At 46.4% G+C, this 12,099-nt stretch overlaps 1 protein-coding gene across 5 annotated transcripts in view; it reads left to right on the plus strand.

The window, feature by feature from the left end:
• PIK3C2B (phosphatidylinositol-4-phosphate 3-kinase catalytic subunit type 2 beta) overlaps positions 1 to 10,412 on the plus strand; it is a 64,763-nt gene extending 54,351 nt beyond the window's left edge. For all 5 annotated transcript variants that reach the window (XM_024575024.3, XM_053915414.1, XM_045182417.3 and 2 more), the window contains 7 exons: positions 697 to 898; positions 1,346 to 1,470; positions 2,446 to 2,563; positions 5,133 to 5,214; positions 5,623 to 5,729; positions 7,748 to 7,876; positions 8,393 to 10,412. In XM_024575024.3, coding sequence (XP_024430792.2) covers positions 697 to 898; positions 1,346 to 1,470; positions 2,446 to 2,563; positions 5,133 to 5,214; positions 5,623 to 5,729; positions 7,748 to 7,876; positions 8,393 to 8,581 — 952 coding nt within the window. In that variant the 3' untranslated portion in view covers positions 8,582 to 10,412. The remainder of the gene's footprint in view (positions 1 to 696; positions 899 to 1,345; positions 1,471 to 2,445; positions 2,564 to 5,132; positions 5,215 to 5,622; positions 5,730 to 7,747; positions 7,877 to 8,392) is intronic.
• The last annotated feature ends 1,687 nt before the right edge of the window (positions 10,413 to 12,099 follow it).

Genomic DNA, 12,099 nt, shown 5'->3' on the forward strand with positions numbered 1-12,099 from the left:
TTGTGTATGTATACACGGAATTGTGGGTGTGTTGTGTATATATACACGGAATTGTGGGTGTGTTGTGTATGTATACATGGAATTGTGTATGTATTATATGTGTATACATGGAATTGTGTATGTATACACAGAATTGTGTATGTATACACAGAATTGTGTGTATTGTGTATATATACATGGAATTGTGTATGTATACACAGAATGTGCGTGCACGAATGCCTCCGGTTTTGTATAGATGATGTCTCCCATTTTAGTATGCACTCTTTTTGGAACTTTGCAAACTAATTTTTTTCCTGTTGGTCTAACACAGAACCTTTCCTTTTGGACTGAAATCTCTAGATTGAGTAGTGCTTGGTGGGGCTACATGGTACTGAACCTTGAAGTTCAGTTTGACGCAATATTTAGATACCTGGTGACTCTAGGTGGAACCCTTAATTCCTTTCCATCTCGGTTCAACACTGTTCGGCTTGGAGGGCAGCAAGGGGAGATGAGACCCCTGGATGCACATGAGTGAACTGCATGTAGACCACTGTGTGCCAGTCACGTGCTCTATGAGGATGTGACACAGGGAAAACGAGTTGATGTGAGTGAAGTGTTGTCTCCGGTGTCAGGGCATATTCCTTGAGATAGCTCTGTCCAGGCAGCGGGGACATGGGTCCATGGTGACATCCTCTTCCCATCCTCTCACACCAACAGGTTGATTGAGTCCAGCCTGGGCAGTGTAGCCACAAAGCTCAATTTTTTCATCCATAACCTGGCTCAGATGAAGTTCACGGGCTCAGACGACCGGCTGACCCTTTCCTTTGCCCCCCGCACATACACTCTTCAACGCTCTGGCCGCCTCAGTGATGTCTTCCTCTGCCGCCAGGAGAAGGTCTTCCACCCCAACAAGGCCTACGTAAGCATCTTCTCCAGTCTGCTCCTCTCTCGCTCCCCTTGGCCCCCAGATTACTGGGTTCTATTTCTTCACATCCACACTGTGGGCACTGGAGTCACCTGGCACTTTGTGCTGGGAGCAGTCATAGACCATGTCCCTCTCCCTTGCCTGAGTGGCCTGCCTGGAATCAAGGAGCTGAATTGGATGGTTACTCCCTCTGAGTCAAGGGTGTTGGGGAACATGTGCAGGAAGTATTTGCTTTCAAATTCCTGCACATGTACATGGGCACATCACCTTTGTTTCCACTGGAGATACTTTTGCCTTCTTCCTTCTGGAAAGTGTGTACCCCCCAACACACACACACACACACACACACACACACACACACACACTTCAGGTCCCTTACCTACCCTTCTCGTTGGGTGTGGAGGCTGTGGCAGGCGTTCTCTAAGCCGGGAACCTTTGCAGATTTATGTGGTAAAGGTGATGCGCGAGAATGCTCATGAGGCCACTTATATCCAGCGGACGTTTGAGGAGTTCCAGGAGTTACACAATAAGCTGCGGCTGCTCTTCCCTTCTTCTCTGTTGCCCAGGTACCTGCCCCCTTTACTCTCTGCTAGAGGGATACTGGAGAGGGAGAATGGATGGGTGCTGTGCAGGACTGCAGGAGCTATATAGATTGATAGAAGGTACTTGATTTTCTTGGCCTGGTAATCAGTTTGATAACAAGTGCTCCCCCTGCTGGTCAAGCTCTCCAGACTTGAAAATGAGCTGGAAGGAGAGCAAATTGGATCTAAACGTAGGGGATTTACTAAATGTCACGATGTTTGAAGGTTTCTAATCTTTTAAAGAGTAAAAGCATTTTCCAATGGTACACAATATGCAGACTTAAAAACAAAGGAATTCTGGCACATGGTACGACACACATGAACCTTGAGGACATTATGCTAAGTGAAATAAGCCAGTCACAGAAAGACAAATACCGTGGATATTCCATTTATATTAGGCATTTATAGTAGTAAAACTGATAGAGACAAAAAGTAAGATGGTGGTGGCCAAGGCCCGGGTGGGGAGGGGGAACATGAAGAGTTGTTTAATGGGTAGAATTTCAGTTTTGCCAAATGAAAAGAATTCTGGAGGTAGTAGTGATGGTTGCACTTAGGAACTTCGTGCCACTGAACTTTACACTTAACAATGGTTACGATAGTGAATTTTGTTAAGTGTATTTCACCACAAATTTTTAAAATGTGATTTTTCAAATGATTTTTACCTTGATGGGGAAAACTGGGGACTCCATAGCCCCTGTGGCACTTCTGGGGACCCATAGGACTCTGCCCAGCAGTTTGGCTTTCTCATCTGGGGTCCTCGGAACTGCCGGGATGCCCTGGGCACAGACCTGGGGAGCTGCGGGAGGAACGGAGTGGGTGGGGTCCCTGGGAAGACAGAGTGGTGAGAGATGTGGGTCTGGTGGCTGAAACAGCAAATGAAATGTGACAAATCCTGTTGCCTCTTACCTTTCTCTCTCTCGCCTTCCCCTCCTGCACTTCTGCGTCCACCGGCCTCGCTAGCTTCCCCAGTCGCTTCACGATTGGCCGCCCGCGGGGAGAGGCAGGGGCCGAGCGGCGGCGGGAGGAGTTGAACACCTACATCTGGCACCTGATCCACGCCACCCCGGAGGTGGCCGAGGTGGGTGGGGAGCCCGCTGTTAATCAGGGTGGGCCTTGGGCTCTGCAGGCCTAGTCTTCCCCTGCAGAGGAGGGGGAGCGGAGGGAGGGGGCGAGGTCGCGCTCACCCTTGGGGTCAAGCTCGGAAACCTGGACGCAGATGCAGTCCCAGGGGGCTCGGGGAGCTCAGAACCTGAGAAAGGAACCTGCTCCCGAGCGAAAGTGTTTTGAGCAGATGAGGGTGTGTCACTGGACCGAAGCGGTCCGAATGCTGTGTAGTTGTCAGCCAGAAGACAACTCCTTGATAATTTGATGAGAAGGAACTTGATTACAAGCCTGCAAGCGAGGACACACGCATCTAAGAGCAAAGCATCTAATCCCTCTTAGGGGAAATCATGCATAAACATCGAGGCAGACTTCATTGTTGCATATATATAGGAGGGGACATTCCAGGGCACACGCAGTCAGGAAACTTGGTTATCCCTACATCGCAGATTCTGACGTGGCAGAGAATCTCCACCCCTGGGAAGATTTTCGAATTCTAAGGAGGATATAATGAGGAAAGTTTATTAGAGGAGGTCCCTGGAGGTCCTTCAGCCTGCCGCAGCCCTCCCAGGTGATTTCAGCTGGTTGACCTCCTGGTCCTGCAAAACAGGCCCAGCTTGTTCCTGAAAACCAGTTCTAGCAGAGAAACTTTCAGCAGATCACAAGATAGCGTCAGACAAATCTTGTACATTTTTGAGCGTTTTAGGTGGAGTTAATGGAGGCAAAGCTATAAACTCTAAACCAAGGTTAACCTGTGCTAGGTTACCTGCTAGGCTGCACGTGTAGGTTAGGTTATGTATTCGCTGTTAAAGAACAAAAATTCAACCGAGTAAATTGGTTACTGGACATGCATGGATCCTGCACCATTTCACTTAGTAAATAGAGAGGGGCTTTAAGAAGTTGTACAGGATGGAAGGTTTTTCCAGGTAGAAACTGGGTGGGACAGGAAAGCTGTTAGCAAAAGGAAAGAAAGGATTGTTTCAGGTAAGGGCCACTTGGTGGGAGGTGGGCGCTGCAGGGGTTGTACCTGACTAATTGCCTCACTAGGGTTGATCAGGAAATTCTAAGTGGATTGGTTCACATTCCTGAGCTCCCTTTTTTATTTCATAAAGGCTGAAGCTGTTTTGCGTGTGTGGGTTTTTTTGTTTTGAAAGTACATTTATTAAAGTTGGGGACAGTGAAACAAGGAAGGGCCCAGGACAGAAGGAGCCAAAGGAGAGAGGCTAGGCAGGGCGGCTTTGGCTCTCCAGAAATGTGATGGGAAAGAAATGAACCAGGGCCCGGCTGCTTTAGCTCACCGGGAAGTCAGAGAAAAGGGGGCCCTGGAGACAGGTGCAAGGGATCAGCCTGGGTCAAGCGGCCACTGTCCACAGCTCCCCTGGTTGCAAGTCTTGTGTGGTCTCTTAGGGAGAGCATGCTAAGGGCGAAGCTTTTTATTTAAAAAAATTCAATTGAGTCTTGTTTTTGTTTTTGTTTTGGGTTTTTTTTTTTGTCCTTGGATATGTTCTTTCTTAACACCACTTAGATTTTTTAAAAACAAATTGTATTACAATTTGGTATAATTTGTTTTTATAATAAATATGTATGTAAATAAATAAACAGCCATCAGACCCATCACCCTAACAAATCGCAAGCCATTTCCTTGTTTCCTTCCTATTTGTCCACATGCGAATGTGACTCTCACAGTTTTATAATGGTCATAACTTAAATATAGTTCTATACTCTGTTTCTTCTCACTTAGCATTTAGGGTAAACATAATTTTATTTATTTTTTTCCTTAAGAGTAAACATAACTTTAATACATTGACTTGGAATACCATTATCTCCTTAACTATCTGACTCTTGAAAGATATTTAGATTATGTCCATTTTTTCCTACTACTAATGCTAGAATGGATATTTTCACACATTTTGGGGGTTTTTTTCCTAGTGATTTAGGAAGCATTCTTCAGAGTAGTATGCATGGTCTTTGTCCAAGGCTGACCCAGGCATTTCTGTGCTTGAGGGAGGGGTGTGTCTGCAGGGAAGCGAGTGGTAGACAGGAACAGGCTGCTTTTGACCTGATGTGACCTAGTTTTACTTGTTGTTTTTTTTCTTTTTAAAAACCTTTTTATTAGGAGAACTTTAGAGAGATAGTATAATTCGTGCACACACACACACATATGTATTCATTGACCTAAGCAGTTAATATTTTGCTGTATTTGCTTCATCTATTTTTGTATGAAGTATTTTAAAGTAAATCCCAGACATAAGCCATTCTACCTCTAAATACTCACTCTGCATCTCGAACATAAGGACGTAATCTTCCATGATTACTGTGTCATATCAGCCAGTACATAGCCATCATTCAAAATTGTCCTCTCATCCCCCAAATTCTTTTTACACTTGCCTTGTTTGAGCCATGAACTGTGTATTACAAGTCAGAGCTGTGTATTACACTTGGTTGTTACGTTTTATAAGTCTGTTTTAATCTGGAACAGTCTCCTTCCTTTCTTACGGGGCCATTGTCTCACTGAAGAACGACCCTGTTTACTGATTTTATTCCAGTGTGATTTGGTGTATACCTTCTTCCACCCCCTGCCCCGGGATGAGAAGGCTGTGAATACCAGCCCAGCTCCCAAGTCCTCAGGTACCGTGCCATTGTGACACTTCTGCCAATGCCTCTGAACCATTCCCAGGGTGACTTCTTCTGCCCCGACCTCTTCCCAGTTTTCTTTTCTTCACTCATCTCTGTTCCTTTGCTTGCTAGCTACAGAATCTGGTTTCCCCCTCAGGCTGTGGGATCCACTGGTCCTTGTGCAGGTTCCCCAGGGATTGGTATTCAGTTGATGGGTTGCACAAATAGGACAGACCCACCCCAACCCAACTGTAAATCATGTTCACAGATGCCACTTGGCAGACCCCCCAGGGGGTATCAGGAACCTGCTGTGGAGATAGTGTCGGCAGAGGAGGGTCAGTGGGAAATAAGCATCTGCCTGACACCAGATGGAAACAGGGCTGGCCTCATGACCTTTCTGGGTTTTCTTTGTCCCGACAGATGGCTCCTGGGCCCGCCCTGTCGGGAAAGTGGGAGGGGAGGTGAAGCTGTCCATCTCCTACAAAAACAATAAACTCTTCATCATGGTGATGCATATTCGGGGCTTGGTAAGTGCATGCGCAGTTGTCATTTGATTATCTTTCTCCTGGTACTCTCCTGACTGGTGAGACCTATACTGCCCCTGTCTCATGAGAGTAACCACAAGTTTGCTGGGTACCCAACGTTGGGCCCGCTGCTACGCCAGGCCTAGGGTATGACCAAGCAATACTAGACACAGCTTCTTACCACCTGTGGTCTTCGGCAAGTAGCCTAAGTACTCTGAGCCTCATTAGAATGAAGATGATGTTAGTATCTGCCTCATAGGGTTATTATGGGCATTAAATGAGATAATGCATGTAGAACACTTAACATAGTATTTGGTATTATTATGGTGATCATGGTGATTATAATGACGGAGAAGCCCAAGGGGTTTTTTACCTGATTGTACAGATAAGGTAGCCACATGACCACCCTCCAGAATAAGCAAGGCAGTATATAATTGCTAAAATTTTTAGTACAATTCTAAGGACATTGTGAGTGGACAAAGAAGGACAATTGAATTCTTGTAAAGTGCTGGACTTTTGGAAGCTGGGACATTGGTATGTGGCAGAAGGACCATGAGCTTTGGAATCAGAAAAACCTGAGTTTCACTCTTGCAACATCATTATTTCATTCATGCAACAAATGTTCATCTAGTGCTTACTAGGAGTCAGGCACTGCTACATTAGCTCTGGGTACAGGGTAAGGAAAACAAAATCCTTCCCCTCAAGGAGCTTATATTCCGGTAGGAAGAGACAGACAAATACATGGCAAGAGCTCTGGCTAGAAATAAGGCAGAGAAATAATACAGGGCTGGAATGAGGGTAGTGGCAGTTTTGCATAGAGTGGTCAGGGAAGCCCTCATTGATGAAGGACATATGTGAGCAAAGATGGAGGAGGTGAGGAGCAGGCCATGCATATATATCTGAGGGGCACTGCTCCAAACAGAGGGTCCGGTTAAAGCCAAAAGCCAGGGACCTGCCTGGGGTGCATGAGGAACTGCAAGGGGCCCTTGTGGCTGGAGCCTGTGGAACAAAGGGGAGAGAGGGGAGCTGATGAGTTTAGGGAGGGCACAGCTGACTGGAGGGCATAGTCAGGACTGGGCTTCTACCCTAAATCAGATGGGAACCACTGAGGGGTTTTGAGCAGAGGCATGTAAACCAAAATTAACTTTAGACTGTAATAAAGGTTAAAAAAGCATTTATTTGAGCAAAAAGAGCTGCCACCAGGCAGACAGAGATTCAGATAGCAATCTAAATTGTGCTCCACTGAGACAAAGTGAGGTCATCTTTTCTGTAGAAAGTTCCTGCCCAAGTTCCCAGTTTCCTGCAAAGGAGATTTCCAAATTGGTCTGTTCTAATTGGTTACTATGGAGCAGTTCTGATTGGGACGCCCTGGCAGGTCTTAGTCCCTTGGTCAAAAGACAAGACCAGGAGCTCCCTTACAATAGATGACTCAGCTGCGTCATTGTTGACTAAGCGGGACAGAGTGCAGGAACTGAAAAGTTCAGTCTGAGGTTCTTCCTGGTATGCGGAGTACGTGAGAAGCCCCTGTCAGCCAATGGCCCTTAGGCTGTTTTTCATGAACTTTGGGCCCTTGACTGATCATGGGGAGTCCATCTCAGCTGGTATATTCCTTCTTGTGTTTCACATCAGATGAATCTTTCTTCTCGAGGGTCTGCAGGCATAAGATCTAACTTAAGATTTAAAAGGGTCAGGCTGGGTGAATCACTAACTGGTTGACCTTGAGCAAGGAACTTAATTTCTCTGACTCACTTCTCTACGTTTTACAGGGTTACTTGGATCAAGTAACAAAGTAGACAAAGACACTGGGCTAGGCAGGGAGATACCTGGGGATATGATCTACCTAACATTATGGTAGATATTTTTATCAGAATGGAGGGAGCCGGGAAGTAGCCAAGTAAATTACTGTGGATTGTGAGAAGCCAGGTGTGGGATGAGCGACTGGATCAGGGTGTGATCACAGGGATGGTGATAAAGAGACAGGTAGAATCTTCATCTTGTTTTGGTTTTCATTCCCTCTGTAGCAACTGCTCCAGGATGGGAATGACCCTGACCCCTATGTGAAGATTTATCTCCTTCCGGACCCTCAGAAAACCACTAAGAAGAAAACCAAAGTAGCCCGGAAAACCTGCAACCCCACCTACAATGAAATGGTGTGTGGGGAAGGTGCTGGGGTGGGGCAGGGGTTTGTGAATAAAGTTGTGTTGGAACAGGGCCACACCAATTCCTTTAAATATCGTCTATGACTGCGGATGTTGCAGGGGCAGGGTTGTGTAGTTGTGACATAGACCAGACTAGATGGCCTGGAAAGCCATGTTTGTTATCTTGCCCTTTACATGGAAATTCTATGGACCCTCTGGGTTGGGGTTCCAGAGCTGGGCGTGGCCTGGCCCCTCTCCTATGGGAACAGGAGTGTCCTGATCCTTTGCTGATAAGAGCAGTGTCGCTAATAAAAAAAAAGCCCCTCACCTGCTTGAGCTCTGAGCAAAGAACAAAGTTCTTTAAAGCTTCCCTTGGGTTCTGTGTGCCTTCTCTATTCCCTTGGGCTCTGGCTGGGGAGATACAGTGGTGTTCACCTCAGCAGATCAAGTGACCACGGATGTAAGCATCTCCCTCTTCCAAGGTTCCCTCTCTTACGACTTCGCTCTTCCCAATCTCTGCATTTGCAGCTGGTATATGATGGGATCCCCAAGGGAGACCTGCAGCAGCGGGAACTACAGCTGAGTGTGCTGAGTGAGCAAGGATTCTGGGAGAACATTCTCCTCGGAGAGGTGCACATCCGCCTGCGAGAGTTGGACCTGGCCCAGGAGAAGACTGGCTGGTTCGCACTAGGATCTCGAAGTCATGAGACCTTGTGAGCCCAGCAGAGCCCCCACCCAGGGCCCCAGATTGGTGGTGGAGCTAGGGGAGAGGACTCTCGCTGCTTGACTCGTCTTTTCCTTGTGAAGAGGCAGGGCCCTTGGCAGACCTCCCTGCTGTCCAAGTGGATGGGGCCTCTGCGATGGGAGGCAAGGGGAGTAAGAGGCTCTCTGCCATCCCCTCCTCTGCAGGCTGAATTTGAGTTGGTTGTAATGAGCAGCCCCTTGGAGGCTGTGAGGTTGCAGCAAAGTTTTAAGTTTACCTTGTGTCAAGGGAGCAATGCCTGGTTTGGGATGTGTGGGGTGGGTCGTGTGAAGTAGAGTTTTGGGGGGAGGGTGGGTGGATATCTTTATTTTTATTTTTAAAAAATGAAATAGTAATGTTGTCCTAACTGGACAGGAAGCCTTGTGAGAAGGGACTTACATATGCCTCAGACGGCAAAAAGAGGAAGACTATTTGGACTTTTTGTATGACTAAGGTTCTTATTGGACTTTTCTCTAGGGTTGTATTTGTTTGTTTTTTGTTTTGCTCTCTATAGGAATTATTTGGAGAGAGGCCCAGTGGGTCCTTGGTGAGAGCCTCCTCTCTAAGGGCAGGTTGGGAAGGGGCAGGGAGGGCTGCGTGTGCTGGACTGAGGCCTGTGCTGCCGGGCCTTTCTGATTTTGCCTCCAAAGGAGAGCAATGTGATACCTATGTGTCAAAGGAAGGGCCTTTCTTATGGGGTTCTGCAAGGAGCTGTATTCAGGGACCCATGCTCTTTCAGGGGGAATTCTCCCTCTACTTTGCCAGGACTCACCCTGAATATGTCTTCCACACCTCCATTCTTTCGCCCTGCTGGGGGCCATCTGGTCCCAGTGAGTACACTGGGGCTGCTACCCCATAGGTCTCTCTCTTCATTTTTCTCTGCGGGATAAAAATGCTGCCTTGGCCTTGATTTCGTTTCACCCACGGGCATCTGGGCCCTGGGAAGGGGCCCGAGGCTGCATATGCCAATGTGGCTGCCTGCTGGTTAGTCCTGGGAAGACTTCCATAACCCACCACTACTTTTGTGCTGCTTCTCTCCCAAACTCCATTCTGTCACATTTTTTTATAAGAATTTCCCTCCTTCTATGGGGCCATACACCTACTTAGTCTGGAGCCAAAAGGAAAGGGGCTGGAGTCCCGTCAAAACTTGTTTTTTCCAGTGGTTTTCTTTGCTCTCAAGGAGGCTGGATTGGAGCTGCGATTGATCCCTTGGAGCTGGGAGGGAGAGACTGGGTCTCTTATCTCTTAATACCCCACATTTACTGTCACTTGGATTTGAAATTCACTCTTGCGCTTTCCTTCAAAGCGTATCTTCCTTGAAAAAAAAGAGGGAGAGACTTTGAGTCTGATATTAATGTTTTAAACTAGCGTTGGCCTGATGTGCCCTGTGATTGGGGAGCAGAGATAATGGAGGATACTTTGCAAACTGTCTGTCCCTCCTCAGCTCCCTCCCCAGCTCCAAGGATCAGAAGTCCCCCCCCCCTTTGCTGACTCATTCCGTAACTGGAGAAAGAAGCTCCACTCATTGAAGCCATAGGGCAGCAAGGAAGTTTAAACTTTTAAGTTAAAAACGGCAAGTATAAAGCTGGCTGTTGTGGGGAGAGGCTAGGGAAGTGGGGAACAGGAGTGGACTTCTCCAGATGAATGGACCATAGATGTGTTACTGGCTTTGTGCCTGTAGCTCATTTTATTTGGACCCTCGTGCCCCTGGTTTAAAGAGGTCTGTGTATTGTACCCACTTTCCAGATGTCCTTGTATCTCCTACTTTCTCTGGAATTGTATTTTTTAATAAATGACATTTAAGAAAACCAAAACTATCATTTTCATGATTGGTTGATGTTTAATGTTTAGAGTAAACATCTGGTGTACAAAAGAAAAGTAATACTAATGGTTACAAATGGTAACTTGTATATATACTGGTGCGCTTCACTAGATATTTTACATTTGTCAGCTAAACAGAGCCTCACAGCTTGCTACAACAGGTGAGTATTATTATCCCCACTTTACAGATGAAGAAACTGAAGCTCATTGGGATTCAGTGAGGCCACAGCCACTTAGCTTGGGTCTGGAATTTGAGCGCAAGTTTATTTGACTCCTTGTAGGCCAAATTCCTTAAAATGGTATAATATGTTCGTTTTCAGAGTGTTTTAATATATATGATGTCATTTCTAATTACAGCTATCCTGGAAAGTAGATACGGCTCATTTATTAATTCTGTTGCCATTTACTGTGCTTACCAGGACTACCTAGTTCACCTAGCGTGCCTCCATTCGCAGGGCATACAGGCCTTTAGTTGTACACTGGGTCCTGTACCAGGTACCAGGTTGAGGTTTAAAAGGTAAATTAAGACAATTCTTACCTTGACATGGTAGCTCAGTTGATTAGAGTCCTAATACACCAAGGTTGCAAGTTCAATCCCCAGTCAGGACACATGCAAGAATCAACCAATGAATGCGTAAATAAGTGGAACAACAAACTGATAATTTTTTCTCTCTCCCCTTCTCTTTCTTTTTTCCTCTCTCTCTCAAAAAAAAAAAGAAATCAATAAATAAAAGTTTTTTTAAAAGACAATCCTGTACGTTTAAAAAAGTCACTGCCTGGTTATATTTGCCCAACCCCATTTTATGAGAGAGCAGAGCCATGGCCCAGAGTTGAATCCCCCAAATGGAAGATGAATGTGATGGGATCTTTGTTCAAGCATTTCACCCAGAAGTTTTCAGAACTCTCCAGGGGGAGTCATATTTCATGCTGAGAAATTTCGTGGAGCTTCCAAGGGATTTTTAATAGTAAACAGGAGGAAGTGTCACCTGCTGTGTTTCTAAGTGGTTTTGAGAGGTAAACACAGTGCTGGACAAGTCCCAAGAGACCTTTTAAAAGTTAGAATGTGGGGCCCTGCTGGTGTGGCTCAGTGGATTGAGCACCAGCCTGCGAACCAAAGGATTGCTGGTTTAATTCCCAGTCAGAGCACATGCCTGGGTTATAGGCCAGGTCCCCAGTAGGGAGCGCGCAAGAGGCAACCACACATTGATGTTTCTCTCCCTCTCTCTCCTTCCCTTCCCCTCTCTCTAAAAATAAATAAATAAAATATTTTTTAAAAAGTTAGAATGTGGGTCTGGTGTAGTTAAAGGAAATTTCTTGGCCAAATGGGGCAGAAATCTGAGCCGCCCTGAGGGAGTGAGAGTGAGAGAGTTGCAGAGTGGGGAATGGGGTTGCCTGAGGAGGAGAGAAAAGAAGTCCAGGAGGCCAGGTTCTCTTGAGTTCAAAGAGAGGTTGCAAGAATGAAGTAACCCAACTTGCTGGGAATTTGGGGGAGGCAAAGATTAGATTGGACTTGAAAGGTTAAAAGTGAGGCAGCATTTTAAGCTGTGAGGTAATTGTAGTGACTGGGACTGGTGTGAGGAGTCTAGTCGACAAGCAACACTGACAGCTTCCTTGGGGTCAGGAGAGGCTCCGGGCTCTGTGGCGATTGAGATGATAAAGGTGTGGGTCCTCT

The sequence above is a fragment of the Desmodus rotundus genome, chromosome 12, assembly GCF_022682495.2.
Source record: "Desmodus rotundus isolate HL8 chromosome 12, HLdesRot8A.1, whole genome shotgun sequence".
NCBI lineage: Eukaryota > Metazoa > Chordata > Mammalia > Chiroptera > Phyllostomidae > Desmodus > Desmodus rotundus.